Here is a 25,595-nt window from a genome sequence, read left to right on the forward strand (position 1 = left end):
TGCAAAAATTTATTTGATCAAAGATTCAAGAGCTTATTTTGAAAACATAAGAGGGATTTTAAATTCCAGGAATTTTGTCTTTTTCAATGCAATTTCACTTCAAACTTAGGCTGATTTGAAAAGTTTCCTGCCATGTAATGATTACACTGTATTTTGCAAAAACACCCTCCACAAAAGCTATAATTTCACATCCTATTCAAATATAACTGCAGAAAGGACCTTGCATAAAATCATAATTACACATATAACCTTTATATTTACAAAAATATCCTTTTTCAAGCAATTCAAGCATATGATGCATACCATAGATACACAACTACTGTGCAGACACCTAGGGTGTCACAGTGCGTGGGGGAGAGCGGAATCAACGGGATCAGCCGGTGCATGGGAGGTGAGAGTGAGACACGCCGGGACCGCGATCTGCGGCCACCATTGATGGGAGCAGGATTTGTTGGCGACGACGGGTATGGCGAGCGTGGTTCCATGGAAGGAACAAAAGGTGCCCGGTGATGGCACGGAGGAATTGGCGGCGGTTTGGGGCGGGTACGGCGGGCGGGTAAAGGGATCGGCGTGGTGAGAAAAAAAACTCGAGATTCGGCAGAAACATTTTGCTTCTCTCTATTATTTTTTCAGTCCTCCTCCATGCTGTCAAACTTTCCACCTTACATGTGGACCCATCCGTGAGGGGTATAGATGCTTGCGTCTTGGTGAAAATTGTATCTCAAAGTTTCATTCTTTATTGTATAGATATATTGATGTGTATGACAAAGAATGTCTACATATACAACACCGTCTAATAAACCGCCTTGAAACATCTAGGCTCGCCTAGGCTCTAGGTGGTCGGTCAACGCCTAGGGAGTGCCTAGTGTCTTTTTGCAACTTGGTACCTTGTAATTCTACTAGAATTTCTATGTTGACTAGTAAACCTGCCCTCTAGAGTATATAAAGGGGAGGGCAGATGTACATATATAAATTGGTACAACCAACCCAAACCTAAACTAGGCAAAACAACAACCAAACGCAGGGATATATAACAACCTAAATATAATAGGGTTTTTTGGATCCATGCCACCGTTATTTTTCGAGTTTTGAAATATACCATTACTATTCACGATATTGGAACCATGCCATTGCTATTTTCAAAAACTTTGATCCATGCCATTATGTACGCTCCTCGAGCATTTGGACCCACATGCAGACCACCGTTTCCGGTCTTGCCCCTGGAGCAGCCGGTCAGCGGCATGCGCCATGGACGCCGACGACTCCCTGCTCCCCGCCACCGTCGTGCTCCTCGGCTCCTCTCCCCGGCCCGCGCCGCTGCCCCTGCTCCCCGCCACCGTCGTGCTCCTCGGCTCCTCTCCCCGGCCCGCGCCGCCGCCCCTGCTCCCCGCCCGCGCCGCCGTGCCCCTGCTCCCCCCTCCGCCGCCGTGCCCCCGTTCCACGCCCGCGCCGCCACCCCTGCTCCACGCGAGCGCCTCCGCACCACCCGCGAGGCCCGCGCCTCCGTGCCACACCTGCTCCACACGCGTTGCCGCGCCCGTGAGGCCTGCGTTCCGCCCGCGCCGCGAAGCAGGGGAGGCGGCGGCACGGAGCCATGGAGGATGGGAGGCCGCCGGTCGATTCGCCGCGTCGGAGCCCCGCCACAACCTCGCCGACCCCCCTCGGCCTCCACCTCGACTCCACCCTCAACACAGCGGGCCGTCGCGGAGCTCCTCTGCCCGCCGCGGAGCCTTCGACGGTGGGCTCTCGACGGGGAAGGTCCAAAAGGTGGTGATGATGGTTGATTCGGCGGCGGGGAAGGTCGATTCGACGGCGAGGATGGTCGATTCGAGCTCGGAGGCGCGGGAAGACAGTCGGCGGCGAGCGCTTGCACAGCCTCGTGCTCTGCTGCGGCGACGTGGCTGCGGCGGCTGCAGCTGCAGCACCAGGGTCCCCTGGCGCGCGCCGTTGATGCCGCCGCTCCTGCCGGTGACGGCACCCGCCGGCTCCGGGTCCTGACTCTGAGGTGCCACCTACGCCTCCCAGTTCTTGAAGCTGAGCGAGCGCTCGAGGACCTGGCTGGCTTCTTCCTGAAGAGACTGTCGTTCCTGCACGCGAATCATGGGAATGGTGCGCGGGGGGTGAGCGGCTGTGTGAGCTGGGGGCATTTCTGTCCATACTAAAATACGGTACCTTGGAAAGCCACCGAATAGGTGCGTAATGGCATGGATCAAAGGTTTTCAGAATATTAATGGCATGGTTCCAATAACGCGAATAGTAATGGCATATTTCAAAACTCGAAAAATAACAGTGGCATGGATCCAAAAAAACCCAATATAATATAGGTTATCACGCTACTCTAGCAATCCGAACTTATATAAATTTGTACCTTGCATCCTCGCTTTTACCATCAAGCTCTAGGTCCAACGATCCCCCTCCCTACAAATCTACTACTTAGAGTATCCCTCGATAGGATGGTGGATGAAACACCGACTATTGCCAGAACCACTCAATTGATTGGAAGGAGATGTATTCCACTAGTGACCAATCTTTATGTTCTAAAAAAGTAAACAGATAAAGTAGGTTGAAGTCTACTAGTTGTTCTTCTTCTTTGTTATTTGTTTTCGATATGAATCGGCAAAGATGTACATCATGAAGCATATGAAAATCTAGCACCTAATCTATCTGATTTGAACCATAATATACATGACGACGTGAATGAAATGCCGGATTAAATCAAAATGGAATGCTCACCGAGTGTTTAACAATTTAAAGAGTATGGTCGGACAAAAGAAAAATATCACCATATTATAGGTATTCCAAACTTACTTCGCTTTTCTTGTACCATATTGAGCAGTTTACATGTGGTTGGACTAATCTGCAACCAACTGTCAAGTCATTATGTTATTATGGGTGTAATTACTCTTTTTTCATGTGATAAAAGCCCGTCACACTTGCTGAAAAAAGCCATCAGTCCAGAAATAATCAAATCACACGCGCGACCTGGAGACAAACCATCGCAGAAGCTTCTCCACTTCTTTGGATTTGTTTCTCTATTTTTTTTTTCTTTCACTGCTTCCGGCCCGGGTATTGTTAACCCGGCTTCTTGTATGGTGTATAGGGTTTGGTGCAAAGAAAGATTTAGGTTTAAAAAATCCATAGTTTTCAAATCAACTATTCAATCTAAATTCCGATTACATCATTGTATTTTTAATGATAAGATCTTCAAAACAGAACTACACTTGACTACATTCAAACAAAATTTAAGATGGAACAATTTTATTTTGAAGTTGAAACAATTGTTCCGTCTTCACAATAATATTGTTCCTATTCAAGAAAAATATTCCATCTTAAAAATTATTTAAACACAGTTAATGGAGATCTTATTTTAAAGATTTCATCAAAACAAATTTTATAGTTCAATTTGAATTTGATTTGGACATTTCAGTTGAAAATTAGACTTCAAATCTTTCTTTTGTTCGTGTTATATCGGGAGCTGCGCGCGTGGATCAGCCCACACAGTATCTGTGGTGACTGTAAACCGCAGATACTGTACCGAGGGCACGCGCGCTACCCACACCACCACTGGGAGACTTTTGGGCCGTGCAACTTTGCTCAGCCCACCGTGGGCCGAACTCAACCAGAGAACCCGACTCGCCGGCCCTTTGCTCGCGTGCGAACTGACCCTCCTCTCTCCCTTTCGCACTCGATAGGCGGCGGCGGCGGCGGCGGCGGAGGCCGATGGCGGTATGGCGGGCGGCGGGTGCTCGCGCCGTTCTTCGGCGGCTCGGCGCCGCAGCGGAGACGGCGGGGAGATGTGATGGCGGTGTGCTCCCGGCCATCTGTAGCAGCAGCGGAAATGCGACATCCGGCTTAGGTGAGATCCTTTGACGCCTCATGCTGTATTGTATTCATACGCATCCTCGATTCGATCTGAAGCCTCGACAACTTAGGCTTGCTGTAATTTGAAGATGTAGATAATAGCTCTATCAAATGATCGGGTCTTCCGCCTTCGGGTTCTGTTTATTTAGTTGGTCGTTGGTCGGGTAGTTAATGCTTTTGAGAAATTTTTTCTCCTTACTGCGCCATTTGATATTGGTATCATGTCCCTTTTAGCTTTATCATAAGTGTTAGATATCTCACCACGAGTAGTGAAATGTTATGCCAATCCATCTATTATCTAGTACTAGTGCTGGCTGATTTCACAGTTTCTCTGAGTATGGGTCTTTGTTCAGGAATATCTTTTTGTAGCTGCTAATTGTGATGCTTTCATGTAGGTCAATATGCAAATCTATTCAGGGCACAAGCCTTTGCCTCAAGGAGTATTCCAGTAAATTTTCATCAGTTGATTCACAATGCTGTAATTCGCTTCCCTCGTGCTTCATTATATGGTTGTGACTCTATTTTTTATCAGAATAAGAAAGGAAAAGACGTAGTAAAGGATCTATGTTTTTTCTTTCTGGTGCAACCAGCATGTTTTATATAATAATTGATGTTTTATATAATAATTGATTAGAACTTTGCAACCATTTCTGTTTGATACCAACAGAAAATGTTAGCAAATACTTTCTATAATTGCTCAATTGTATGGTGGTTCATATATGAAGCAGAATTACATTGTCATTCTTTTATTAAGTATTTAACTTTCTACAGTAACTATTTGTATGGATCTTGGCAATTCATTGCAGGGAATATCAACTACAAGGAACTTGCTTGCAGATGATGCTATGGTTCCTATTTCTTCTCCTTTGACGCCTCCACTGGGTGACAGTGAAGAGACTGACAAAAAGGGGGCTGTCGTCAAGCGATTGAAGGTCCATGCCATAAAAAAGGATATCAGACAGGTAACACCACTGCAGGACCAGTTATTTCTTTCCATGGAACAATTTATTGGGTATGTGAGTATATCCCCAATGGCATATCTAATATGTGAAAAATATCATAAATTAGCTGCATGTGGCCTGTGTGTTCTCTGAAATAGCCAACTATGGCTTCATGCCGTTTTGATGGTTACGTCATCATCACCAAAAGCCTTTTAGTCTCGAGATTTCAGTTGAAGTTGCCAAATTGATAGTGAAGTTTCTAGAAGCTGCATCTGTTGCTTAACTTCAGTTCAATTCGAATTACTAAAACGCTTGGTACAAATATTGAGCATATATGGTAACCACAGAAGAAGGTTGCACGGCTTGCATCAACTGATATACTGCACATTTTTTCCCTGTAATTTAGTATCATCAGATGTTTATATCTCTTGTCTCTGAAGCTTTCTGGCTGTTTTAGAGCCCAAAGAAGGTGAATCTAGTAGCAAAGCTGGTCCGAGGTATGCGTGTGGAAGATGCCTTGTTGCAGCTGCAAGTGACAGTTAAAAGGGCTGCCAAAACTGTTTACCAGGTCCTCTTAGTAAACTTTTGACTACTCAACTGCTTCCTGTAACACAGTGTCAAAATGACCAAAAACTCCTTCATCAGTATTTTATCTTACTAATTACCGCAGGTGATCCATTCTGCTCGCGCCAATGCAGCTCACAACCATGGATTGGATCCTGATAAGCTCATTGTTGGTATGATTCTTAAATAAAGCATCTGTCATCCACTTCATTTGATATATACTAAATACTTCCGGCAACCTTTGAAAACCTGCAGAGGAGGCCTTTGTGGGAAAGGGACTTTACCTGAAGAGGCTATCTTACCATGCCAAGGGGAGGTGCGGTGTCATGGTGCGACCAAGGTGCAGATTGACAGTGGTGGTTAGAGAAGCTACAGCTGAGGAAGAGGCAAAGATTGCCAAACTCAGGGTGAGCAACTACAAGAAGCTAACCAGAAAGGAGCGGCAACTTATGCCGCATCGGCTCATTGAGGTTAGCCCGAGGTGGGCTCGCAAGAGGAAAGAAGAAGCTGGTGCTACGGCATAGCGCTAGTTTCTGTATGTGGTGTCCCAGTGTTTGCCATCATTCACCCTATTGTGCTTGGAGACACTAAAATTTGCCGAAGAAAGATGATGTCTCTTACATGAGATAATTCAGGGTCTGTTTGCTGATCCAGCCTTGTTCTATTTGTTTGTTTCATCCGCATGAAAACTGTCAAGACATGCTACTTTGACTGTAGGACAGTGTTTTACCAGCAGTGCTCTTATACAATGAATAATTTACATGTGATGTTTTATTTGAGTGGTCTGATTCGGTATGTTATCCTGCCCCCATTATTATCTGGGCAAGCATCAATCTGGTCTTACTCTTTCTTAGCACAATCGTTTATTCATCTAGTTGCATCATGAAGAGTTGATGACAGGAGCGTAGTTTTCCTTTAAGCTGTTCTTTTGTCAATTGTCATATTTAACATGTATCATATGAACCACCGTCTTAATCTATACTTATCAACATGTATCATTACCTTACCATCTTAATCTTAGCAAATAGTTAAACGATCTTGTCAATGTTTGTTCTTTTAGAGTAAATGACGCAGCAAGTACAAATTGATTTGCAGCATTTTAACTTTTAAGAGGGGTTGTACGTGCTACTTTACTTTTCTATCGTTCCAAGCGATTTTATGGTAAAATGTGGCCAAAATATGTAAAGGAAGGTCCGGCAGAAAATTGGGCCTTGAATTGGTCACCTCTCCAAATTTGGTTTCATTGCCCCATTCTCATGGGCCCAACCCGCAAAAGAAGAGCATAGTCGCAGAGAAGTCCTCTAAACCCTAGCAACACTGGTTGCGATCGCTCGATTCTGTTCACTTCCGCAGCCATGGCCGCCGCCGCCGCCGCAACGTTCGCCGCCTGCCGCCGGCTCCTCTCCACCGCCGCCGCGGCCGCTGAGAAAACCGAGCTACCCATACCTATCGCCCAGCTTCGCCGGCTCGCCCGCGTAGGCAGCCTTGCCGAAATCGAGGCGACCCTGGCGCCGCTGCTCCCCTCCCACACCGTCCCCGCGCTCTCCGCCCTCTCCTCCCTCGGCCTCCACGACCGCGCCTCCGCGCTGCTCGGCACCATCCCGTCGCCCACCGCCGCGCACCTCAACGCGGTCCTCAGCCCGCTCCTCCGCCGCCGCCGGCTGGCGGGGCTCGTGCCATCCATCCTCGCCGCGCACGCCTCCGTCCCGCGGGACGCCTCCACGGACAGCATCCTCGCCAAATCGCTCTGCCTCACCTCCGGCGCCGACTCCGCGCTCCACCTCCTCCGGGAGCCGTCGTCGGGGGCGCCTCCGTCGGTTCAGCTCTTCACCGTCCTCATCGACTCCTTCTACAAGCAGCGCCTCCCGCACCGCGCCGAGGAGCTGTGGCGCGCCATGGTGCAGGACCACGGCATCGCCCCCGACGCCGCCGCCTACAACGCCCGGATCACCTACAAGTCCGCCAACGGCACGGTGGACGAGGTCAGGGAGCTGATCCGCGTCATGCGCGAGGAGGCCGGGCTCCAGCCGGACGTCGTCACCTACAACGCGCTGATGCGGACGATGGCGCGGCACGAGAGGGTGGACGAGGCGGTGGAGGTGTACCGCGGCCTGGAGGCCGGGGAGGTGGCGGGCGTGGCGCCCGACTGCGCGACGTACACGTGCGTGGTGAGCGCGCTGTGCGGCGCGGGGCGGTGGTCGGAGGCGGAGGACGTGTTCTACGAGGGGGTGAAGCGCCGGAAGCTGGCCGACCTCGGCACGGCGCGCGTGCTGGTGCGCGGGCTCAAGGGCGCCGGCAAGAGGCGCGCGGCGAGGCGGGTGGTGGTCGGCCTGCGCAAGAAGTTCCCCGATCAGTTCGACGGGCCGTGGAGGGAGCTCGAGGAAGCTGCCGGGCTGCCGGCCTCTGGCAAGGAGGACGGCGGCGAGGAAGACGGCGCCGACGAGCAGCCGGCGGCGGCGACGACGGCCGCAGCGTGAGCAGCTTGGTGAACTTCTTCAGAAACGATGGCGATTTTGGTTTAAAAGGGCAGATCAATGGAATAATTGAACTGACAAACACTACACTCGCTTGTCCTTTTAGGTGTTCGGAGAAAAGATTTCTCGTTCAGTTAACAACTCCAGTGTCGTATCTTATTGATACGATCAAATGCTCGATTTCGTTGTTTCTAAATCCCAGTCCTAGTGGTGCCTTCAAATGCTCGATCGTTAGAGCTTAGAACTTCCAATTGTGAAGTGCCCCCGCTGCAATTTTTCCATTTTGATTTGTGTCCGATAGATACACGGGTGTGCAGCTCCTGTTTTCGTCAAATGCTCAATGCTCTTTGAAAAGGTCACAAACAAGTGGGATGTCCCAACAATGTGCCATCGCATAATCTAAATTTTGACTTGACCTTCAAATTTCACCCTAAACTGTTAAACAAGATATATTTTTACCCTAATCTTTACTCGTACGATGCTGTTCAAATAATTACACCGTGGTTTTGGTCTGCGAGTGACCCCAGGAGCTTGCTTGCATGTTTTTACTGCCCTCTGCTCGATCTGAGACGTCGCTCGTCGATCCGATGGTCGCCCGCACGCCTGCATCCCTTCCCCAAACCAGTCCCCGAGCAGAACCGGGCCCAGAACGCGATGCCTCCCCGCCGCGCGCCGCCGCTCGCCGGCGCCCTCCCGCGCGTCCTTCGCGGCATCTGCACCGCCGCGCCGCCGCCATCCAAACCCCCGCCCGAACCGCTCTCCCGGTCTGAGCTCGACGCCATCTCTGCGCTCCTCCCGCGGCTCCTCTCCGCTGGCCACGTCCCCGCCGCGGGGCGCCTCCTCTCCGCCGTGCTCCTCCTCCCGGGCTCCCTGGAGCGCCTCCCTCTTCCGGCCCTCGCCGCGCACCTCGCCTCGCTCCCGACCCTCTCCGAGGCCTTCGCTCTCCTCACCGCGCTCCGCCACCACCCGGCCCGCCCCTCGCCGCTCCCGCTGGCGTCGCCGCTGCTCGACAGCCTCCTCTCCCGGCGCCGCGCGCGCGACGCGGCCTCCGTGCTGCGGTGGCTCTGCCGCCCGGACTCCCCGCGCCGGCCCGACGCCGCCACCTACGCTGCTGCCGTCGCGGGGCTCTGCCGCCTCGAGGACCCCAGGGGCGCGCTCGGCGCGCTCAGGGAGATGGCCGCGGACGGGTTGCAGGCCTCGCCTGAGCTGCGGGAGGCGGTGCGGGACGCGATGCTGCAGGACGCCAGGATCGAGGAGGCGTGGGCGCTGGAGGAGGCGATGCGGTTGCCGGAGATCGGCAAGGTTGTGGAGCTGGTCGACAAACTTCTTTCGGAGTGGGAACCCTGAGCCTTTCAGGAGGAAGAGCAATGCATGGTTGGTGCTTCCCTGTGTTGGATGCAAACGTGAGAAATTTTCAATATGCGTTGACCTAGAGTTGATGGCAACGTTTAGTGCTAATGAATTTGTAGCTTGAATAAAATCTGATGAGACAGCCATCTGCCAGTTTGTATTGGAATTGGATGGTTATTCAGTACCAAGAACTCAATGTTGCCATGCAGGAGAGCACAATTCGCTAAAACAATGTTGCAAGACTTGATTGGATAGATCAATGTGCATACAATTGGGCAAAGGTCATTTCTGGAGTGGTTTTGGTATTGGATTATTTGCAATGTCGATGTCCATGAGGTCAGTCATCACACCGGAGTTTTCATACTAAATGCCATTTGTTTGATTTATTGTCCGCGTTTACGGTAGACTGTAGTTAATTTTGTCGAAATTCTGGACCCATAAGATAGGAGTGCTGCTTGTTTTCACCATTTCCCTTTGCAAACTAGTATACGTTTATACCTAACGCGCATTTTATCATGAATCAGTAAAACCTCATATATGTTCAGTTCTTTCAAAACAGATATAAGCATGAGCAGTATTTTGTGGTTGTGTGGAAATGGAATCGAGTTTCATTGTTCTCTTTTGTAGTGCATTAAATAATTTGAGCTCAACTTTGTGTAGTTGCAGATGTGATGAGCTGGAAGAGATGATTGATCTGCACAAGTTCCATATTCAGAACACAGGACAGATTTCGCCTGAACAGATTTCTACCTAAGATGGCAGAGATGCCATTGGGCGTATTTAAAAATTAGGATATGTATCTAAGCAGATTTAGAAAGGCAGATTTTTTTTTCTTGTGCTTTGCGTTCCGATGGCAATTGGATTTGAGTTTTGAATTTTGACTGAAAACATAGTATAATTACCTCAGGCATAAAAATTACACATGGGGTCTTGGTATCAACATCGAATTCAGTGCTATTTGCATAAGAGATTCATGACATGACGAGCTAACTCCACCATAGAAAGAACTATGTATTGTTGATATTTTGGATGAGATGGTTGTGCCAAACAAGCACATGATAACACTAAACTATATACATATAATTCCTTCATTATGTTGATCTGCACAAAATATATTGTAACTTGACACAACTGGCAAAACATGCAATCTAAACTACGAATTGAGATGAAAATATTGCCAAACACATTTGCGGCAGAACTTCAACCAGACAACAGGATACCAACTGACATGGAGAGCAGACCTCTCTGTTTCTAGTGGTACGGCAACAATTTATGCAAAATTCAATTGAAAATCATGCGCTCAGGATGCACATTAACAAGGCAGAACCCATAATCATGCAGAGAACTTATTTGTGCAAGAGCACAAAAAACTGCCAATATCCAAATACAGAGTGCCTAAGATCCAAATTCTCTCACCCATTACAGTGCATTCTCAGCATCAACTTTAGAACTCACCGAAAATCTATTAAGCAACCAAAACATTCAGCCTTTCTTTCAGATATACAGCATAAAAACTCTTCTGACCCAAATCTGTTCTATTTGCAGACAGAAGAGGGTAGAGATGAACACAGATACCACTATCTCACGCCTTCAAAGAGATCCAGCTCGGTTCCTTCACTAAAAACCACCGAACGAGCACTATCCTTTGCAGACAGCCTGCATCGAGTAAAGAACTTTTTCTTTCTCGGGCGACCATGATACAGTTAAGCCAGCCATGCCAAAACTGATGCAACAAGAACTGCAAAATTGAAGCAAATAGTTGCAAATCCTTGGGGCCCTCCACTGATGCTCAAGCATGCACACCATTGCCATTGGCATAGTATGTTCCATTTGAAAGACCATTGGCGAGCTTCTTAGGATGTCCATTTTGGTGTACTGTAGTGTAAGAGCCATTGCTTAAAATGTGTCTAGCTGGGACCACATGACCGTTGCAGCAGTCTTGCAGGACCCTATCCAACTGCCCAGATGCGGCCGCGACTAGTCCTGCAGAAACATACATGAGGATTACCATATATGTTTCTTAGAGGACTTATTTCACAAATATAAAGAAAGCACAAGCGTTTCTGAAACAATGAACAGATACCAGGTTTCTCAGATAGTTTCTTACCCACAAATAGGGGAGATGGCTTTGAAGGTCTTGACTTGAACTCCGGATGGAATTGTGCACCAACAAAATATCGGTGTTTGGGTATTTCAATAATCTAGAAGATAACAAGTTGATTAAGAGAAAAGTTTCACAAAAGTAAAATTGCTCAAGCAAGCCCCAGTTCAAGCCAGACCTCCATCCTCCTTCCAGTATCATCTTTGCCAACAAATTGAAGACCAGCATTTTCAAACTCTGGAACCATGTCAGGGTTCACCTGTGATGATGGCAATATTTCAGTGCAAAGACTAGGCAAGAGGTAGGAACATCATCATAACAGACAGCAATATTCATAGCATTTAAAGGCATATTTACACAAGCTTAGTTAACAGACCTCATATCTGTGCCGATGCCTCTCGTCGACATATGTGACATTCCCATACCTAAAATGGTGGTAATAATCGGTGAGTGAGGTGATAAAACTACAGGGAACTTGATTGAAAAGGGTCACAATGAGTTAAGCAAAAGGCTATATATGGTACTCACAATTTAGCAGACTTGCAATCAGCAACCTTGAAAAATGTTCTCCTTGATCCTAGGCGCATCGTCGCACCCATATGTGTTTTGGAACCCTAAAACAAAATAAAGTTCCATGCTGATTTGTACCAGACTGACAAAACATTGCTATGTTGCATCAAAATCTCAGTGGCAATCAGTGTAAGTCAAATCCACAAGAATCCAAAGCCACTCACAAACAGTTACCTCGGGCATAAAAATTACACACGGGGTCTTGGTATCAGGATCGAATTCAGTGCTATTTGCATCAGTGAGATTCATGACATGACGAGCAAACTCCACCACAGCAATCTGCATTCCAAGACAAATACCAAGATACGGGACATTCTTTTCACGGGCATACTTAGCAGCCAAAATTTTCCCTTGAACACCTCTGTCACCAAAGCCGCCTGGTACTAAAATTCCATCTGCCCCCTGCAATGAAAGCTCAGAAATCAAAGATGTGAAAGAAATCTAAGTATTCGTGTCCTAAAAACTCCATCACATAACTCCTTACCTTCAATAAGTCCCACGCTGCTTTATATGCATCAGGTGCCTATAAAGTTTAGCAAGGGGCAAGAAAATAAGACGCCGCCATAAGACTGAGTATGCTGAATAATAGAAGGCTGTCAAACCTCAATGACCGTGGAGTCCTCAAGATCCGTTGAAGCAACCCAATCAACAACAAGCTTCCTACGGCAATCAACAGATGCATGCAAGAGGGCCTATAAAAATTTTCAAGACACAAAAGTTAGATATCAGTGCCAACATTTGGAAAGAGAAAACATCACTGTATTGAACAAGCTGAGAAACTCACTTTCAACACGGAGAGGTATGAATCTGATAAGCCAGTGTACTTCCCCACCATAGCAATCCTCACCTGAAATCATCACTGTCAGTCACATGAAACAAAGGATGAAAATGTTTCTGAGAGCAAGGATCTTAATGGGAGAATATGCTAACAGTGTTTTGAAGGGCATCAAATATGGTAGCTCTTTCAACCCACTCATCTAACTTTGGTTCCCGAGCAATGCTGGAAATGTTATAAATAAATATAAGTTGCCTGCACAAAGCAATGTCACAGCTTGCAGAGAACTTATTATCTAGATATTTGAAACAAACCTTTCCACCCTGTCCAGGTTCAGAACTTTAAGAATAGCCTCATGTGCCTTTTGGTCCTGCAGGGTGCACAAGAATTCAGCCCAGAATATGGATTCCAAAACAACGGAAAATGACTCCAAAGAAAACAGATATGACATACCCGTAGCAACAAAGGAATGCGCCATATATTGGAAACATCATACAATGTGACAATATTTGCTGCCTGCAGCAAACAACTATGCATTAAATTCCTGGAATTATTAGTTGCTAAAGAGTATGAAATTTTGTATAGGTCAAAGTGCAGTGTCCTTACCGGCACATGGCAGAACTGGGAGAGTTTCTCCTTCACATTATCCTCCAATTCCTGTTAAGACACAGTTTCAGTTTATAAGTAGTGCTCAGCAAGGTTGACTCATAGTCTACCAAGATGGGGTGCAAAAATAATTAGTTTGATGATTAACCTTTGTACTGCGGCAAGCTAAAATATTTGGGGTGAGCCCAAGTCCCCTTAAACCACGTACACTATGCTGAGTCGGCTTTGTTTTCTGCAGGAGCAAACAACACATATAGAGACTTAAGGTCAGTGGGCCCAAGCAGATTTGTCCAAACAATAACATGTAAATCTTATGATTAGTAACTAGACAGTGGGACATAGCTAATGGCCAAATATACCTGCTCACCAACGACATTAAGAACTGGAACAAGACTAACATGCACCAAACAGAAGTTCCCAGGACCTGTCAAACGTCAAACAAAAATAATGTAGAAGTGAGACCATCACTCCTGCTTACTCACTGAAGATGGACACTGTATGCATCAGACTGTGAAGCTTCTCACCAACACGATAGGAGAATTGACCCAAAGCTTCGATAAAAGGCATAGATTCAATATCCCCTGAAGATGTTCAAAATGCAATCAAACAAAGGTAAACCAGCTCTAAAATGCTAAAGGGAACAACTATAAACAAATAAAAAAAAGGTTATCTCATGCCACCTATAGTGCCCCCCAGTTCTATCACGCAGACATCAGCTGGTCCCTCCTTGCCATCCACTGGTATCATGGCAACACGCTCGATCCATTCTTGTATGGCATTTGTGATGTGTGGCACAACCTTAAAAATAATTTTTTGGGGGTGATCAGTACTAGAAAAAAGAATAAAGGCAGAAGTTACCCAGACAGATGAAACAAAATCAAGTCCGCATCACGTGATCCAAAATACCTGGACAGTCTTTCCCAAGTATTCCCCCTTCCTCTCCTTGTCAATTACAGACTGGCATAAACCACAAAAGTATAATTTATAAATAAGAAAAGTCAGAGTAGCTTTTTATGCAGGGAAAAGGAACTGTATGTACAGAATCACAAATGTGACATGTTCGTTCTTATTTATATCCTTGTGATAATTTTTTTCCTTACACTATTAACATGCTCAAATCACATAAAGACAACAAGGACATCCTTTTCCTCCATATGTCGTACAAGATATCAACGTCAACATAAAAAAACTATTTCAAAATTCTTCTGATACACCAAAGAATGCTTTTATGTAGCTATTTAGCTCCCCATGCAATGCACTTATAAGTACTTAACAAACAAAAGTTCTGCTTAAACTTTTAAATACATCTCCAATATTGAAGATTCACCAGCACAAATGAAGGTCTGGCGGATAATATAATTGCTTGTGCTTACCTGATAGATCTTTCCAGTGGTTATATTATTGTCCCGAGTCAGCTTAATGTCCAGAAATCTCTCGTAATTCCCAAGATCCAAGTCAACCTAAAAGATGCAAAAATATAGTACTTAAATCTCATGGGCTAACATGAGCTACATCTAGCAAAATTTGACTTTACAGCCCATCACTATATCAATACCTCGCCACCATCATCCAACACGAACACTTCGCCATGTTCAAATGGGGACATAGTCCCAGCATCGGTGTTAAGGTAAGGATCTGCGTATTCAGGTAATTCAAAGAGAACATGTCAACCACATGAAGACAAGCACAAGCAACTAAAGCATTCAAACAAGTATTAGCTGGCTTGCCGCCATTAATTTTACAAGGCAAAGGGCATAATCAAAGCACAAGTGCAGCAATAGTACAAAGAGTCACAAAGCAACAACAGCAAAATCAAAGAAGGGTTTAGGTGGTAGTGGATAAGAATAACTAGGGGCAAACAAAACATGTAACGTTAGATTGAATTAAGTCAAAAGATTCAACTGTGAAAAGCTGGCTTCCATCGGTTCGTGAAATGATGATATCTAAATCAGCGATGGCATCACCTGATATCTAAATCAGCATAGGCAAGCCCTCCTCAGCACAAGCTATCTGGAAGACAGAGACACGGATGGGAGGGGAAACCTAGTCTTCTCCAACCACCTTGTTTCCATGACGGCAGCATGAGAACAAAAATTTATGCTCATCTTTGAGAGCCGAATCCAATTTATGGACAGCCAACATGGCATATTTTTTATCCAAAGGTGAGCAAGTTGCCGCATTATTTTTTTTCAAAAAGAAGGCGAACATATTGCCATAGGCACTTGTGCAAGCAAAAGCGCTGACCACAAACCAGTGAAGTAAAATCACAAGGCTCTAGAATATTAGACCAATCCAGAATGGACCACCATTGTTCAAACTTTGAAGCTATGGCTCAAGCAGAAGATTCCCAATCACCACTACAAAGTCAAAAGAAGGTGTCATCCCTCCATAAATATAAATTCTCCTAAACAAAATCAGGTGGAGGGGAAATCCCCTTTGCCCGAAGTGTAACCTGGAGTAAGTGCCAACCAATAAAGAGGCAATCTTTGGAGAAAAAGAAATAAAACTCTCTTGCTGCACACGAGACAAGATTGACAAACTTAGCATCAAAATCACATCCATTTTTACACGACATCCCCCAAAACCCCAGGCACCAACGAATACAACGGCAATAGCACTGAGCGGAAGGTTCAAAAGAGGGACTTTTCACCTAACCGGACCACGAACCCCCGGTCCTCCGCACACCAACCCCGACCCACAGTCCCCTGACACGAGAATCGCTCCAAAACCAAATCTTTTGCCGGCCAATCTTGCCGGAACGGATCGAGGGCTCATAGGCTCATAGCCGCCCTGGGCCAAATCCCCCAGAGCAATCCCCTCTAAGAACGCGCCCTTTCCAGGACACGAAAAGCCGGGTTTTAAAATGGAAGATTTGCGCGCGTGCGGCGCGGTTCGTTTAGGCCGGCGGCGGCAGCGGCGGCGGGCGGCACGTACCGATCTTGATGGACGTAATGCGGAGGCCGCACGCCTTGAGGACGACGCCGATGCTGCTGGCCGTGACGCCCTTGCCGAGCCCGCTAACCACCCCGCCGGTGACCAGGACGTACTTCATCTCGCCTCGACCGGGAATCTCGGACTGGACAAATCCCACGCTGCCGCCGCCCCCCTCCTCAATCCCTGGTCCCACGGGACAGTCCGCGGCAGCGCCCGCGTCCGCGCGCGCACACAGTCACAGCGGTGTCGGCGCGAGCGCGCGGCGCTGGGGCAGGGGAGGTTTTAGGAGGTGAGGGGGGAGAAGGTAATGGGGGGCAATGGAGGCAAGGCGGCTGGGGATAGAGGGAGGGAGGAGGGCTTTGGAGGAGTGGCAATTTATACGCCGGTGTCCCTATTTTTCTGTCGGATTTTTTTTCCTCTTTTTTTCTTTGTGCGTCTTCTGGGCTTGGGTTTAACTTCAGGGCAGAGGCCCATTCAGCCGAGTCCTGCCAAAAGTCTCCAAAACAATGAAACTCTTCTAGTCTACTGATTACTCCCTTCATTATAATATTATTAGTAAATGTTTGTATTCATATTTTATGAGATTTAGTGCAATAAAGGTAATAAGAATATATATTTATATATATATCATAAAATGCAACATTATAAACATTTATTTAGGAAAGATATGTTGGTTAAGATCATGGAGACCATGCATAGGAAAAGATTAAAAATAAAAGTAAATGCACTGTGTGACGCATAACCTTTTTTTCACAAAGCTATAGTTACCTGACTCTAGTTTTCACAACGTAGAGATGTAGCTGTTAATCTAATCTTCCTGTAGAGCTAGTCCTAATTATACAGTTTTTATAGGTAGTCTTTTATCAGAAGATTATTTAACACCGATAAAGGGAGCTACTTCTTGAAGTGAATGATCCGAATTCAGAGAGGATGTAGAGGTGATAATGAACGATGTCAAACCCCTTGGCGTGTGGTAATTATTATTCAGTTTTTATAGATAGTCATGCTCAATGCTCATGCATGGTCGTGTCTGTCCGGGGCATGCATGTGAAGTGGAGGCATATGTTCAGAATCATGCATGTGTTCTTCAAAAAGAATCATGCATGCGCCTACGAAGAAAAAGGCCGCACTTGGTCTTTTGCGCGTTGCACTCGGAGATTATTCCAACACTGTAGTAGCAGATGATGGAGACCCAAGAGAAAACCATGCAACACTCATACCGCTGCCGGAAGGTGAATAAATTACTTTTTGTATTATTGGAGGTGAACACACAAACATAATCTGAAGTGAACATTCCCCATCTTTGATAGATATTCAGTATAAATGAATCTCCATTAGTCGAACAAAAATATTTTTTGATTACAAGATTGCGCGCGCACACACTATTTCTAAAGGAAGCAATGATTCCAGGGTCCGTCAATTAAAATCCTAATCGGAACCCGAACAAATCAATTCAAATCTCAATAAAAAACCAAACAATTAATACCTCGCGCAGTCACAACACGGATTTTATGTGGAGTTTCCATAAAAAAAATAGTGATTCCATATAGATATGAATAAAATTTATATTATCTGTCGCAACGCACGGACACTATACTAATATATATATAATTGTACATATTTGTATACTCGCCACACCTACTAATCCACGAGCGAGTGCGAACCTATAAATAGTAGAGCGGTGTACCATCACTCTTGGCCACCGCACAAAGTGCACATTATGCAGTTTGAATTTGTCTCATCGATCAGTTCCCATCGTGAAAGTAATGGCAAATGAAGGCTGCTCTCCCTCAACTTGTTCGCTGCTACGTTTTTTTTCCCATCCCTTGCCCACTTGACGCTCCACTGGACATGGATATGCATGTCTGTATTTTTTTTTGAGGCCCTGCCGTTGCCTGCACTGCACCTACCGATTCTATTACGTGCATGAATTCCTGTGGTCGGTCAACCTGCCATGCACTCCGGTAACTCCACTCTAATTCGTCGCATGTGTTAGGCTCTGTTTGTTCTAAATAAGTCATCTATTTATAAGCTAAAAAATAAAAAAAGTGACTTAATTTGCTAAATAATTCTAACTTATAAGTCACCTCAATTTATAAGTTTTAAGCAACTCCACCCCAATTTATAAGTTTTAAGTCTCCCTTTTCCATATGGGGTCTACATTTTTTAAATCACTTAATAATCAAACACCTCTAATTTATAAGTCATTAGTTTTAAATCACCTGACTCACAAAAGGCCGTTGCCGAGCTGTCTACATGCAAAGACGTAGGCAAAAAGCGGACAAAATGAGCTATGGCAAGCGCTCTTCCAAGTTCCAACTCAAAATGTTCACGTAGCAGTTGCACATTAAATATCAGTGGAGTCCGCCACCACTGGTTAGCGCTTTGGGTGAACTGGAGCATCTTGCAACCCGCGAGCGGGCGTATCATTAGCTTTGCTCTAAGCAAACTGAATTATGAGGTGAAGGAGATAGGAGAGGAGGAGAACGAGCATGCTGTAAATTTATCGTCAGCCTTCGACATAAGAATCAAAATTTTGTGAGAAAGACAAGTGGATCATGATGAAGAGCTGGCTACTGTACGAGTGCGCTGATAATATGTTGTAAAGATCCTCACAGCTAGTAATTGGCTATATTATTAATCTTGCTATCATGAAGCATCGACGATTTGGTCAATCGGCTATATTATTAATCTCACTTTCATGGAGCATGGGCGATTCGGTAGATGAATGGATGCCTTTGGGATCAAGAGCAGTCGCGTGCAGAATCTGCAGAAGCACCAGCAGGGGCAACGGCGCGGCACTTGATCAGCAGATATGGTACGAGGGGCGAGTTGGAGTGTGTTTAGTAGCATTTTTGCTTTGTTTTTCTTCCGCACGCCTGACTGTGCATAATAAAAAAGATATAATGTGTTAAAACACTCTAATAATTTTTTTTACCTGCGAAAAACATATAGGAATAGTTTTTTTTTCAATCAGTACAGGATTCAATGTACGTTTGTACCACAACACTAGATTAGCATAAGACATTAGGCCAGTCTTAATGGAAGTGTCATCGACACAATTACCTAGACTATAATCTTAAGAACTGTGCCAGTGGAGTGTCATGGTGATGACACACCTCTCATATTTCATGACACTCATCTTTTCTCTCTCCTCATATTATTGGTACATACAGTGGCGGAGGTAGGATGGAGAAGAAGGGGGCTGAATCAATGAAGTTGTTAATTTGTATAAAGTTTTAATGGTGATTTAATATTTTGCTACAGTAATTTTAGTGTAATTATTTGCTTTAGGGGGGCTGGAGCCCCCAGCCCCCCTGTGCATCCGCCGCTGGGTACATATTAGCAAATTTAATGTCCATGATACTCCCACTGAAATTGGTCTTAGTGGGTACAAGTTTATACTGACACCACTTTCAACAACTTAGTAGTTTTTTTTTCAATTATTACAAGACCACAATAATAATGTGTACGAACAGCAAAGCCGAGGACACCGGGATTCAAATTCCTCATGCATCGATCTCCACCGACCACCATTTAGGTGTGATTTTATTTATTTAACAATAGCAGATATATATAGTTCATGCACTCATCGACCTATCGGCGGCCATGAGGCATCTGATTCGCTTAATTGGTGTGCATCGACCACCACATGGCACATCCATTGCTTTTAGTCTCTCCGACGATCTGAAACAGGCATGTCATGTGCTATGCTAGCTACTTTAATTTGCAATATAATCAACAGGTTAAGCAATTGAAGAGTATTCAACAATATATATGTACCTGACTGTCTCACTGAAAATATAGCTAATTTATCAACCAGATTATTTAGATCCATCCTGGACCGTACAATCTCTCTCTCTCTCTCTCTCTCTCTCTCTCTCTCTCTCTCTCTCTCTCTCTCTCTCTCTCTGTGTGTCTTTTTTTTCCCACGGAATTAATCGAATATATTTAATTTTGTGCTGGCCGCCAAGGACAAAAATATCATCGACGACCGATCTCAGAATCCTAATGACATGGGCGGCATGACCTATGTGACGCGCACGAATCAAAGTTGGAGACGACACCGGATTGATGTGGCGACGATCCGACGTTCCAATCCCCAAGTGCTTCGACAGCTACCCGACTCACGTCGATGGTGACCCCCAGGTTCGTTAAATCCGTTTACTTGTTATAAGCGCTAATACATGATGTCCATTTCATCTACATCTCCACAGATTGGAAAATTCAGAGAAACAAGTTTTATCGACTCCTTGCAATTGGATGCAAATTACAGTTGACAACATTGTTTTAGAGTAGTACTTGTTTATGGTGCTGACTTTGATTCCATCTGGTTATACTTTTGTTTTTTTATTTGTTTTATTTGTATATTGATCAAAAACTAACATGGGGTGTGATGCAACTTTGTAATGGGAGGTACTATATAATATGGGTACATGTAGGGATTATCAACCAGTCTGCAGAAAAAGAAAACCAGACATTTTTGTTTACAAATTGCGGCGCAACAAGAAAATTTCTTTTCTTGGATATTATAAAAATTGTATAATGATGGTGATACACTCATAGACACGTGTGCAGCGTATTTCAATCACTATATAATTCAATGGACATTCGGATATTGTTAGCTTTGTACTAAGAAAACAAACCATTTTTATATACTAACTTGTTTTAGATGTACCCACCTCAGGTTTGTCCATGTGTAGTTAATATCCATGCTATCTTCCCCAACAAAAGAAAAAGACAATGAGAATAGATTACATACAGGCCATCGCAATTCCCATCCACAAATTTTCCAGGTGCTCAAGTTGTGGACCAAAATAGTTCTATTTTTAACATAACATCAAACACCAGTGCCCCTTATTAGTATACAGTTACGCTGATGGGCATTTGTGATTATTACCTGGGGATGATCATTGTACCATACCATGTCTATTATAGCCAATCAAGACACTGATAACAACAATTGCATTCAGCAATGCCGCCAATTTCATGTTGATATTTCTGTAGCATGCGCATCGATCCATCGACACCACATATTTGGGATACTGAATACCGGATCTGATTGAAATATATGTAGTTGCTTTTATCAGGGCTTTGACTGCCATATGATGTTTTGACACATATGCATCAAGTCACTACCTTGGTTTGCCATATCAAATAATACATCAACAACAATATAATGTCTAATTTGGTTATTGTTGATTTATTTATGCTCAATAATTCTAGTTATATGTATGGAGTGAAAGCACTGACCATGAAAACAATGCCTAGCATCCTAGCCGCCGTCAGGATACCTATCAAACCTAAGGAGTTTGTTTCTTTTTTATTATTTGTTAAGGCATCAATGTCATCTATATGTAACTTATGAGACAAACTCTCTCACGTCGCCGTAACGTCAATCATCTTACCGTCTCTATTGTCTACGTACATCAGCTATCCGGCCACGAGGCCACTAGATAAACAATTTTATTTCATTCTGGTAACTTTTCTTCTCTTTGACGATTTTTATTCATTTTTTTAAAAAAGAGTTGGACACGGTAACTTTCGAGTATAGCAAAAGTTTGTTATAATTACGAGATTTGATCATATAATCAATAGAATCATACAAGTATTGTATCCTCAAAGATTGTTTTTAATTTTCTCCCTTTTATTGGCTATATTGTTTACTTTTTTAGATAATGTCTAAGGTTGTTTACGCACAAACAAGAGGATACTCAGCCAAGCCCTAATGCTAAAGGGTTCTTCTGCTGGTTTAATTTCGTCCTAGGCTCCTAGCTAACTGTGAGTCCATCTTAGCCCGTAGTGAGCCCACACTAAAATCACAGGAATGCAGCGCAGATAGCGGGGTTTTAGCTACTCAAAGATTAAGAGCATTATAAACTGCCTAATTTGGGTTTCTCTTCCTCCCAACTCGATTTGGGTTTCTTCCTCTACCAAAAAAAAGCTGATAAATAATCACCCAAATCAAATAGATTCGTAGCATAAAAAACAAATCATGTGCAAACCATTTCTCGCCTTTGCATGCACATCCACTCCTCCACCACCAACTGAATCCCATGACATCTCCACCAAAGAATCCCCAAAATCTAGTTCGCCTTCACGACGAGAAAACAAATGAGTATCGAAGAAATCCATGGAGGAGGGCGGGGGGGGGGGGGGTCGCTGGCGTGAGGGAGGGAGGAGGAGGGGGAACTAGGGGAGGGTCACCGGCGTGAGGGGAGGTCCATGGAAGGAGGAGGAGGGAGGGCTCGCCAACGTGAGGGAGGGCAGTGAGAGGCTCCCCGGACGAGGAGGAGGCCTCAGCACGGCGGATGGGGGCGGCTGGGCTGAGGATGGTGGCGACGACGCGTCTGTCCTTGGTGGTGGGGTCGAGGGGCTTGATGCGGATCTAGAGAGCGGGGAGACAGAAGCTCACCTAGAGAGGGAAATGGGAGAGGCACAATAATGAAATGACATAGCATAACAACGAATGGCGTGTGACCTCTAGGAGTCTGGCAGAAATTGATCATCTGTGTGGAAATCTCATTTGTGTCTGTGGCATTCGATGGCGGATGGATACATATGGAGCAGCCGTGCGTAGCGTACGACCCGCTGTTTTGAAGTCTGTACCAAAACTTATAGCTAAAAAATATTTAGATGATCCAAATGCACAATGGCTATTGAAGACCTATAACAATCGTACTTCATCAAGAATGAATCCATGGAACTCTTCATAACCTGGCTGCACCTTAAGCCACAACATGATCTGATCGTATGCTGCAATTCATCAATACAACCATATTCCTCATAAACCATTTACTAGTGTCAGATGGAACACCACAACACACGTGCGAACACGGGGAAGGAGGGGGACGGAGAGATGGGGTGTTGCCAGCATTTCCGCCTATATAACAATATACCATAGATACTAAACCTATAACCAATCATAATCTCATCAAAGAAAGCACCAAATAAGATGACCAAAAAAGCCACACACGGGAAGAATGGTCCTTTAGATTGACAGAGTATGAGTACCACCAGTACAGAAATGGTCATTGGTCTAGCACATTAGTCCCGAATGCCGTTGAGTCTGGAACCAATGAAGGCTTTAGTGCCGGGTCCAACGGCTATAGGGGGCGGCGGGGAGCTTTAGTCGCGGTTGCTCACTAATTCGAAGGCGCAAGTATTTAACACGGAATAATCCTAAATAAATATATAAATAATTTCTCCCAAAAAATTATACTCCTTCCATCCCATATATATATATATATAGCATTCAAAATTTATATCATAATACAGCTACTTTTAAGTTTCCAAATGGGTTTTTTGGTATGCCAATCTAAAATGCACCTCCATGTGTGCAAATTAATTATGGCATGCAAATCTGCATGCAAGCTAAATGGAAAAGCTATAATTATTCTCTGCATGGTAACTAAACAAGGGTAATTTAGACTTTTATCTGTGAAATTTTTTAGAAGTAGCTATATTATTATGAGACGGAGGGAGTATGTAATATGGGGAAAACATAATCGGTAAATCTCAACTATATATGTTGGCCTAGACAATGATTCAACGAGGGTATAGAAACCAACAATATCCTTATTTGCGTTGTTTACTCAAAAGTTTATCTACTTAAATAGCATCAGGGCATCATTGAATTTCACGTGACAACATTTCCTTCAAAATCCTTTAAAATAAAATTTGACCCAGCCACTTCATGATACTTTCCATAAAGGGCACACAAGGCTGGCTGCTGCTGCACGTCCGTCATTTGCCGAGCAAGCCTACTAGGTTGTGCTGCCATTTGCATGCGCGGACCAGCGCTGGTTGTGGTAGGCCCTCAAGTGGATAAGGTGGAAAGCAAACGCCAATTTTGCCCTCCCCCGGGCCTCGCTGCATGGGTTGCCGCTTGCCGAGTTGCCGTGTGGATTTTGCTCGTTCAGTACTGTCGTTGGATCTCACAGGATATGTGAGATCTGCAAATTGTCGTGTAGTGGAAAATATGTGTAGCGTTCTCGCTACAAAGAACATGGTTTTGGAAAATCTTTGTTGCCTTTCTGACTGCGATTGCTCGTAAGGATTCGGCACTAGTAAGTAATTAAGATCATCATCGAACTACGCCAACATCCGTTACCAGGGTTATTTAAAATGGGGATTCTCAAAATGTGAAAATATAAAAACATTTTCCCCAACTTCTTGAGTCCTATGAAATGGAAACCGGGAAAAAAACACCATAAGAAAAACACAACGATATCATGTTCCAAAAGAGAGAGATAGAAAAGTATGCATCCCGACATCGATCAGAACATCCAGTGGAATTGTGAACATGCATAAACATAAGCTTAGAGCATCCACCAAAACATGGACAGAATGTTTGTGTCCTTTATAAATTATTATTATTATTATTATTATTGTTGTTGTTGTTGTTGTTGTTATTGTTATTATTACTATTCAAGGTTAACCTTCTCTACTAGCTAGTCAAGAGATCCCCAAACCCCGGTTTTGCCAGAGAGAGACCTTTAATCAACTTGGAAATTCGCTCACACGGTGAGACAAACCCGCAACGTAGAGGTGTTGCAACGCTACAAGCTCTCTTTCACGATTCCTCCTTCCAGTCTCACCTGCAACACCTCCATCCAGGGGCAGAGCTACTTTGTCAACGGGGCGTGCCCGGGCACCCCCACTGAAGTAAAAACTCAATGATAATCATCAAATTTCCACTTTATAAATTAGAGAGCTAGCAGCAGAATAATGGACACAGCACCCTCCTCGACTCAGCTCTAGCTTCGCCCCTGCCTCCATCTTCCATGCAGTAATGGGAAAATGGTATGGAGATGTTCATGATGCGACCTGTTTGACCCGAACACGAAGTTAGGCAAATTTCATTTCTCAACGCGCAAGACATGGAATGCAGTTAGATGCTTAGCACTTCAGCAGCTGTGCTGTTAATGGCCAGCCACTATGCCGGAGCATGCACCGTATCTGTACGACTGTACTGTTTGAGTGACCAAGTCCATGTCAGGGTCACTGTTACGCGTACTTGCATGATGCAGTGGCCATGTGCCCCGTGCCCGCTCTAGCTAGTCCCTTCGCCGTGCCCGCTCTACTAACCAGCAGGGCTCCAGGAGGGTTATTATGTAATTAATCCACCAGATAGACACTGCCTGATGCTGCCAATTGAAGCAAAATCTGAGGATCAGCTAGCACTGTCTGGTTGTTGAAGAGGATGGGGATGTTCACGTGCCACAGCATACGGCTAAAATGCTAAGAGTGCTGAAAGGGGGAACTCAAAGATAGTTTTGCTAGTTGCCCCCATCATCATTGAAGCGAGCGGGAGCACTTATGCACAGTATGGCATCTATCTCAGGGACTCGACAAACGTGAACTTGATTTATGGTCAAAGCTAACCAAAATCATTTATTGGGATGACCTTTACTTTA

At 45.0% G+C, this 25,595-nt stretch overlaps 4 protein-coding genes across 11 annotated transcripts; 3 read left to right on the top strand and 1 right to left on the bottom strand.

Moving 5' to 3' along the window:
• The first annotated feature begins 3,651 nt into the window (after positions 1 to 3,651).
• LOC120707419 (50S ribosomal protein L22-like) lies at positions 3,652 to 6,152 on the top strand. Of its 2 annotated transcripts, none has more exons than XM_039992316.1 (6): positions 3,652 to 3,856; positions 4,257 to 4,339; positions 4,668 to 4,823; positions 5,260 to 5,370; positions 5,473 to 5,539; positions 5,622 to 6,152. In XM_039992316.1, the coding sequence occupies exons 1-6, from the start codon at positions 3,721 to 3,723 to the stop codon at positions 5,888 to 5,890; spliced, it is 822 nt and encodes a 273-aa protein (XP_039848250.1). In that variant the 5' UTR covers positions 3,652 to 3,720; the 3' UTR covers positions 5,891 to 6,152. The 2 variants fall into 2 exon arrangements, with proteins under 2 accessions (XP_039848250.1, XP_039848251.1); XM_039992317.1 differs by having other exon boundaries at positions 4,257 to 4,309.
• A 487-nt stretch (positions 6,153 to 6,639) lies between these two features.
• On the top strand, positions 6,640 to 8,020 carry LOC120707418 (pentatricopeptide repeat-containing protein At4g36680, mitochondrial-like). Its single transcript, XM_039992315.1, has one exon. The coding sequence runs from the start codon at positions 6,722 to 6,724 to the stop codon at positions 7,841 to 7,843; it is 1,122 nt and encodes a 373-aa protein (XP_039848249.1). The 5' UTR covers positions 6,640 to 6,721; the 3' UTR covers positions 7,844 to 8,020.
• Positions 8,021 to 8,249: 229 nt separating this feature from the next.
• LOC120707420 lies at positions 8,250 to 10,156 on the top strand. Of its 7 annotated transcripts, none has more exons than XM_039992320.1 (3): positions 8,250 to 9,243; positions 9,334 to 9,526; positions 9,857 to 10,156. In XM_039992320.1, the coding sequence occupies exon 1, from the start codon at positions 8,495 to 8,497 to the stop codon at positions 9,185 to 9,187; it is 693 nt and encodes a 230-aa protein (XP_039848254.1). In that variant the 5' UTR covers positions 8,250 to 8,494; the 3' UTR covers positions 9,188 to 9,243; positions 9,334 to 9,526; positions 9,857 to 10,156. The 7 variants fall into 7 exon arrangements, with proteins under 7 accessions (XP_039848254.1, XP_039848253.1, XP_039848256.1 ...); XM_039992319.1 differs by having other exon boundaries at positions 9,345 to 9,526; XM_039992322.1 differs by having other exon boundaries at positions 9,400 to 9,526; positions 9,851 to 10,156.
• Positions 10,157 to 10,475: 319 nt separating this feature from the next.
• Positions 10,476 to 16,528, bottom strand: LOC120707417 (CTP synthase-like). Its single transcript, XM_039992314.1, has 21 exons — positions 16,177 to 16,528; positions 14,798 to 14,877; positions 14,616 to 14,702; positions 14,149 to 14,199; positions 13,923 to 14,040; positions 13,767 to 13,823; positions 13,602 to 13,666; positions 13,391 to 13,474; positions 13,243 to 13,293; positions 13,090 to 13,152; positions 12,951 to 13,006; positions 12,792 to 12,861; positions 12,646 to 12,708; positions 12,464 to 12,553; positions 12,346 to 12,384; positions 12,036 to 12,263; positions 11,820 to 11,905; positions 11,668 to 11,716; positions 11,470 to 11,550; positions 11,298 to 11,391; positions 10,476 to 11,173 (listed from the first exon to the last, which is right to left on the bottom strand). The coding sequence occupies exons 1-21, from the start codon at positions 16,292 to 16,294 to the stop codon at positions 10,980 to 10,982; spliced, it is 1,824 nt and encodes a 607-aa protein (XP_039848248.1). The 5' UTR covers positions 16,295 to 16,528; the 3' UTR covers positions 10,476 to 10,979.
• Between the last annotated feature and the right edge of the window lie 9,067 nt (positions 16,529 to 25,595).

Source organism: Panicum virgatum, chromosome 5K (assembly GCF_016808335.1).
Source record: "Panicum virgatum strain AP13 chromosome 5K, P.virgatum_v5, whole genome shotgun sequence".
NCBI classification, from domain to species: Eukaryota; Viridiplantae; Streptophyta; class Magnoliopsida; order Poales; family Poaceae; genus Panicum; species Panicum virgatum.

What these genes read in the sequence shown, in the direction of transcription:
- LOC120707419 (XM_039992316.1), top strand. Translation starts at nt 3,721, where the DNA reads ATGGCGGTATGGCGGGCGGCGGGTGCTCGCGCCGTTCTTCGGCGGCTC. An exon ending in ATCAGTTGATTCACAATGCT is followed by an intron (nt 4,340 to 4,667) that starts GTAATTCGCTTC and finishes AATTCATTGCAG; the next exon opens with GGAATATCAACTACAAGGAA. An exon ending in TCCTGATAAGCTCATTGTTG is followed by an intron (nt 5,540 to 5,621) that starts GTATGATTCTTA and finishes GAAAACCTGCAG; the next exon opens with AGGAGGCCTTTGTGGGAAAG.
- LOC120707418 (XM_039992315.1), top strand. Translation starts at nt 6,722, where the DNA reads ATGGCCGCCGCCGCCGCCGCAACGTTCGCCGCCTGCCGCCGGCTCCTC.
- LOC120707417 (XM_039992314.1), bottom strand. Translation starts at nt 16,294, where the DNA reads ATGAAGTACGTCCTGGTCACCGGCGGGGTGGTTAGCGGGCTCGGCAAG. An exon ending in CCACTGGAAAGATCTATCAG is followed by an intron (nt 14,200 to 14,615) that starts GTAAGCACAAGC and finishes GGTTTATGCCAG; the next exon opens with TCTGTAATTGACAAGGAGAG. An exon ending in AACCTGGACAGGGTGGAAAG is followed by an intron (nt 12,862 to 12,950) that starts GTTTGTTTCAAA and finishes TAACATTTCCAG; the next exon opens with CATTGCTCGGGAACCAAAGT.
- LOC120707420 (XM_039992318.1), top strand. Translation starts at nt 8,495, where the DNA reads ATGCCTCCCCGCCGCGCGCCGCCGCTCGCCGGCGCCCTCCCGCGCGTC.